We start from the raw sequence: 6203 nt of genomic DNA on the forward strand, positions 1-6203 counted from the left end.
TTATGGTCTACATAGGACTGCCAATTTTTTATTTCATCTGTAAGCACCAGCTCAAACAATAGCCACCATCACAAACATCATCATTCTGTGAAAAGGACAGTCATAAACTCCTTTCCAATAAATGTCAGCAGGCAACCTTACACCAAGCTATTTAGCTTTATTTTCTAAAATCATATATTAATGAATTGAGAGGTAAATTTAATAAACATTGATTCAAAATAATTCTACTTTACAGCAAGGCTAAAATATATTTTACTAATTTATTTTTTAAAATATATTTTTATTGACTTCAGACAGGAAGGGAGAGGGTGAGAGAGATAGAAACATCAATGATGATAGAGAATCATTGATCAACTACCTCCTGCATAGCCCCCTATCAGAGACTGAGCCTGAAATCTGGGCATGTGCCCTGACCAGGAATCAAACCATGACCTCCTAGTTCATTGGTCGATGCTCAAGCATTGAGCCACTCCAACAAAGCAATTTTACTCATTTCTTAGTAATTCTCTTAAAATAAAAACAAAAAGTCTTTATGTGTATGTGCAGGTTTAAATTCCAAAACATAACCATTTCATTAAGAAAATTACTAAAAAAAGTACTCAATAATATCCAATAAACCATATTAAGTTTCATAAAAGTATCTGGCTTTAATTTCTCTGTTCTTGAAAATTCTCTTTTTTCCATTTATTTTGCACTTGTAGTCTCTTTCACCATTTCAAAAAAGCTCTACTATTCCACCTCTACTCTACAAGCTGTAGGGAAGGGACTGATGGAAGGCAGTAGACAACATGTGCAGGCCCATGTGGGGGCAGCTAGGCAAGACTAGCACTTAAACTGACAGCTGAGTGATCACTGTTTAATTGTGATCTGTGCAATGGACTAAGGTCAAAGCAAATTTGGGGGCAATTATGTAAAGTTTTCCATAAAGAAGAAAAATTAATTTGTTCATTGAAATGTTGTAAATGAAGAAATTAAACAAAAAGTATTTTGGTAAAACAGTTTACTTAGATATGCAAAAACACATACACAAAACATATCCTATATAATAAAAGCCTAATATGCTAAGTGTCCGGTTGTCCGTTCAACCAATCAAAGCATAATATGCTAATGATATGCTAAGGATGCTCAACCGCTCGCTATGATGTGCACTGACCACCAGGAGGCAGATAGTCGACCAGTTGACCAGTCACTATGACGTGCACTGACCACCAGGGGGCAGATGCTCTGACCAGTAGGTTAGCTTGCTTCTGGGGTCTGGCCGATTGGGACTGTGCAAGATGGGCCAGACATGCCCTGGAGCCCTCCCTGGCTGGCCAACCTCCTGCGTCCCTCCCCAGCCCTGATCATGCACCGGTGGTGGGGTCCCGTTTGGCCTACACCCTCTCACAATATGAGTCCCCTTGGAGGATATTGGAGAACCGGTTTCGGCCTGAACCTGCATCTATAATAATAAAAGTGTAATATGCTAATTAGACTGGATGTCCTTCTGGATGACCTTCCGGATGAAGCCGGGGCTGCAAGGGAAGCCTGGGTCCCAGGTGCTGAAGGGAAGCCAGTGCTGGCATCTGGAGGATGGAAGGCCTACTCTTGCATGAATTTCATGCATTAGATCTCTATACTAATAAAAGGGTAACATGCTAATTAGACCAGGTCAACCAGCCATCTTCCAGACGTCTGACTTCCTTCTGGACAAAGCCATAGTGGTGGGGGCCGAGGCAGAGGCAGTTAGGGGCGATCAGGCCGGCAGGGGAGATCAGTTAGGGGCAAGATCAGGGTGTCAGGGGGTTAGGGGCGATCAGGCCAGCAGGAGAGGGCAGTTGGGGATGACCAGGCCAGCAGGGGAGGACAGTTGAGGGCATTAGGCAGGCAGGCAGGTGAGTGGTTAGGAGCCAGTGGTCCTGGATTGTGAGAGGGATGTCCAACTGCTGGTTTAGTGATCAGGCAACTGTCCTGTGCACGAATTTCGTGCACCAGGCCTCTAGTATATAAATAAAATTAAAAATTTATAAGGCAATATTTACCCTCAGTGCAAGTGATAAATTTAAGATTACCTATTTTCTTCTATTCTAGTTTGCTTTTCATTAAAAATGTTATCTGCAGTCAGTGATATGCTGGAACCACTCATGCCCACTTGTAAGAATAGGTTAACTTTTCAAAAATTTTGAGAGGGAGCTGACATTACATTCATAGCTTGAAATTAGCTAAATGAAGATTATTTTTAATATACACTAAGAAACTCATCAAACAGCACACCACTTGCCGCTGACCACTAAATCAATTTCACAAGTTATTAATGAGTTTCAACTTACAGTTAAAAAGACACTGAATAACAAATGCAATATAACTTGAGGCCTCCCCACCCTACAAATATTAATGTTCTTCTATGTTTTCATCTCTCACTATTCTATTATTCAAACACATACACACATGTGTGCCCACACACACACAAATAGATAGCTAGATGATAGATAGATAGATAGATAGATAGATAGATAGATAGATAGATGATAGATAGATAACAGATAGATAGGTGACAGGAGATATATAAAATAGATGATAATTAGATAGATGATAGATAGAATATAGATAGATGGTAAAATATAGATAGGATTGATGATTATAGATAGATAGATAATAAGCAAAAGGGAATAAAAGACAACTTTTATATTTACTTTTATATTAGTTATTTTAATTATTTCATGAAACAGAAAATGTAACTGCTAACCAATATGACACAATCATTTTAAAGAAAATGATACCATAAATTGCAACAAAAAGTCTTACATTCAGGAACTTGATAATATATTTGGAACAACTATATATATATATATAATATTTATTAAAAATCAGGATACCAATTAGCAATGCAAAATGTGGATAAGCCTGAGGAAGAAAAGAAGGTCCTGAATAGAAGTCTCCTGCTAATAAAACAGAAATTGCTATAATTAGAATGATATATAAATGAAAACGTTGGTTGAATCTGTTAGTTTGCCACAGCAAACTACTGTGGCAAGAACAGCCCTGCAAGCAACATAGTTATGGAACATAAGGGCAACCTGGCTTCAGGCATGAGCGTTCCCAAGTCTCTGCCATATCTTCTGCCATGGAAAAACAATGGAAATGCACAGTAACTGAATATCTCATCAAATGACTGAACCTAGAAGACTCTTGCTTCTTCCTGCTATCAGTGGGTTCTTCATTTTTCTCCTAATCTAATTATAGAAAGATAAACTGTCTGTGACTTTCAAACTGACAGATGCCTTTTTTTCTCTCCCCCCTTTTGAGTCCTCATTTGATGCAAGAAAGACTCCGCATAGTTTTAAAACTATTTCAAATAAACCATTGATGTAGATAGCTTGATAGTTTGGTCAAGTCCCTGAGCCCCAAGATCAGAAAGCACATCCCATTCCACATTAATGAAACATAATTATTTAAAGAATCTTAAAGAAGCCATCAAATGCAGGCAAGAAACTTGGGTTGGAAAAAGTAACTGAGTATTTGTGTTCTCTGACATATATGGACCAAATTCTTTTTCCCATTAGTATGAATGGACCCATTTGATCAGTGCATCTGTTTATCCAGGGTCACCAGATACTGATAGCATTTATAGGGCAAAATGCCCCATTCTTGTTAGAAACTTGAGGACATCGTCTGTCTAAATATTTCCAACCTAGGGGAGGTTTCTTGTATTTATCTCTCCTACATTACAGCTAGACGTTGTACTAGTTGTCAGACTAGATATAGATTATATAGGAGTGAAGATTGGAATGGAGGGGAGGAACAAGTGTACATGTGGAGAAGAGAGAGAGGCTTTCCACCTGTGTGTGAAATTTAAGTTTCAAAGTTGAAATGTGTGAGGGCCCTGCTGACTACCTGGGATGTATGTGTAATAAGTTAGATTTTGAAACATCCAAAGCTCTGGATAGCTTAGCATCTTGTTGGCCCCACACATACACATACATATACACATACACATACACATACACATACACATACACATACACACACTTTAAGAGACTTAATTCGTCTTAGTTTCATTTCTTTTTCTTTGAATCACTCATACAGAACAAGTCTATTCGGTTTCTTTTTGAGTAAATAAGTTAGTGTTATAGAAATGTGAGCTGAAAACTTTACCCAGCAAAATGTACTTAAGTGCTCTGCGAAACCAGGGATAGAAGAAACCATATATTAAGGGATTACATGTAGAATTAAAATAGCCAAACCATGTCAAGGCATCAAACAAAACTACAGGAGTAGAGAAGTTCAAAAAGGGATCCAATAAAATTGTGAAGAAACAGGGAAACCAACATAATAAGAAAACACCCATCACTATGCCCAAAGTTTTGGCTGCTTTTTTATCTTTCCTCATTTGATTATTTTGATTTTCTGGTAAGTTATTGATTGCAAGAGCATGTTTTCTGGATACTGCAAAGATTTTGCCATAAATCCCCACCATCACAGACCCAGGCGTGAAGAAACCTGCCACAAACATCGTGGTTCCCCATAACTTATTGAACATCACTGGGCAGGAACTGGAACAAGCCACCAAGATATCATAACCCTCTATTCCATCAGCATAGGCTTCTGAGAAGACCACCCCGAATGCAAATGCTCCTGGGACGGACCAGCAGAGAAGTAGCAACCGTTTAATGACTGGAATCGTCATTTTGGTGGAATACCGTAAAGGGTAACAGATGGCATAAAATCGATCAATGGCCACCGAGCAAAGATGGAAAATGGACGTTATGCTAAGCATCAGGTCAAAACTATAATGAATCTTGCAAAATGTAAGCCCAAAATACCAGCAGTTCTCCACCGATCTGATCATACTGTAAGGCATGATGGTGAACCCCAGGAGGAAATCAGTGACCGCCATGGAGAGGATGAGGAAGTTGGTTGGAGTGTGAAGCTGCTTGAAGTAGGAAACGGAAATTATCATGGTAAGATTGCCAAACACCGTGATGAATATGGCTCCCACCATCAGCGAGTACATGGCGACTCGGACACCCAGTGGCCTTTTGTCTTCTGGGCAAGATCCATTTCCATATTCAGAGCAATTGAATGTTTCCTTCAGAAAAAGCAAGAACACATGGAGTCTTGTCAGATAATAGATAAAATATTCTACATTTTATATAGTTTTCATAGAAAAACTCAAGAAAGACATAAAAGACTCAAGGAAGATAATTTATGCTGAAATATTAGTTATGATCTTTCTCATTTATTTATCTTAATATTTATTTGCAGTGTCATAGAATTCGAATGAGCTTAAACGATCATTGTGTATGCCAGTGATGGTGAACCTTTTGAGCTCGGCGTGTCAGCATTTTGAAAAACCCTAACTTAACTCTGGTGCCGTGCCACATATAGAAATTTTTTGATATTTGAAACATAGTAAAACAAAGACTTATATTTTTGATATTTATTTTATATATTTAAATGCCATTTAACAAAGAAAAATCAACCAAAAAAATGAGCTCGCGTGTCACCTCTGACACGCGTGTCATAGGTTCGCCATCACTGGTGTATGCGGTCCTTTATTCAAATTATACCAGCAACCTTTAGTAAGGTCTTCATGCCAGGGCCTGAAATTAAAAAGAAAGAGGAGGAAGAGGAGGTAGAGAAGGAGAAGGAGGAAAAGGAGGAGGTAGAAAAAGAGGAAGAGGAGGAAATGGAACAAGTTTATTATTGAACTTATTATAATTGATCCTCCTTGTAAACTGAGAAAAAATAGATATCTACTATCTCAGATGAGTTGGCAACATATAATCAGATTTAATTTGATTGGGGTCTATTGCTTTGCAGGACCAGGAGGTTATTATTTGAAAATAGTTTTATTCCTGTGTGCCATTATTTTCACTCTGCTTGTTAGAAAGAGGGAGAATCATTTAAGGATGTCTAATGATCTGGTAGGATCATCCTCCTCAGCCAGTCATGAAGCCTTGCTAAGCATCTCACCAGCCAGAGCAGCTAAATCCGAGGTGGGCAAAGACCAAAGCTGGACTACACTCACTTCTTTGTGAAGAGCCAGTGCATCTCCATACTGCCTCTCCCGGAAGCCCATGGACAACAGGCAACAATGCCAGCCTGACAAGTTCCTGCGTGTGGTCACACGGAGAGGTAGCAGCAGATGGTGGGGGAGCTTTAGGAAAGCAAGCCATCGCCGCTACAAGGAAACAAGTGGTGTGTGCTCTCCTTGTCTTGGC

General features: G+C 39.0%; 1 protein-coding gene across 1 annotated transcript; it reads right to left on the reverse strand.

Annotated features, from left to right (window-relative positions):
• Positions 1-4072: 4072 nt before the first annotated feature.
• LOC102255647 (trace amine-associated receptor 2) lies at positions 4073-5008 on the reverse strand. Its single transcript, XM_014533932.1, has one exon. It carries the CDS (start codon positions 4991-4993, stop codon positions 4073-4075), a length of 921 nt encoding a protein of 306 aa, XP_014389418.1. The 5' UTR covers positions 4994-5008.
• Between the last annotated feature and the right edge of the window lie 1195 nt (positions 5009-6203).

This window comes from Myotis brandtii, unplaced genomic scaffold, assembly GCF_000412655.1.
Source record: "Myotis brandtii unplaced genomic scaffold, ASM41265v1 scaffold123, whole genome shotgun sequence".
Lineage (NCBI taxonomy): Eukaryota > Metazoa > Chordata > Mammalia > Chiroptera > Vespertilionidae > Myotis > Myotis brandtii.

Bases quoted from the DNA above. Each gene is read 5' to 3' on its own strand.
- LOC102255647 (XM_014533932.1), bottom strand. From the start codon at position 4,993: ATGTACTCGCTGATGGTGGGAGCCATATTCATCACGGTGTTTGGCAAT.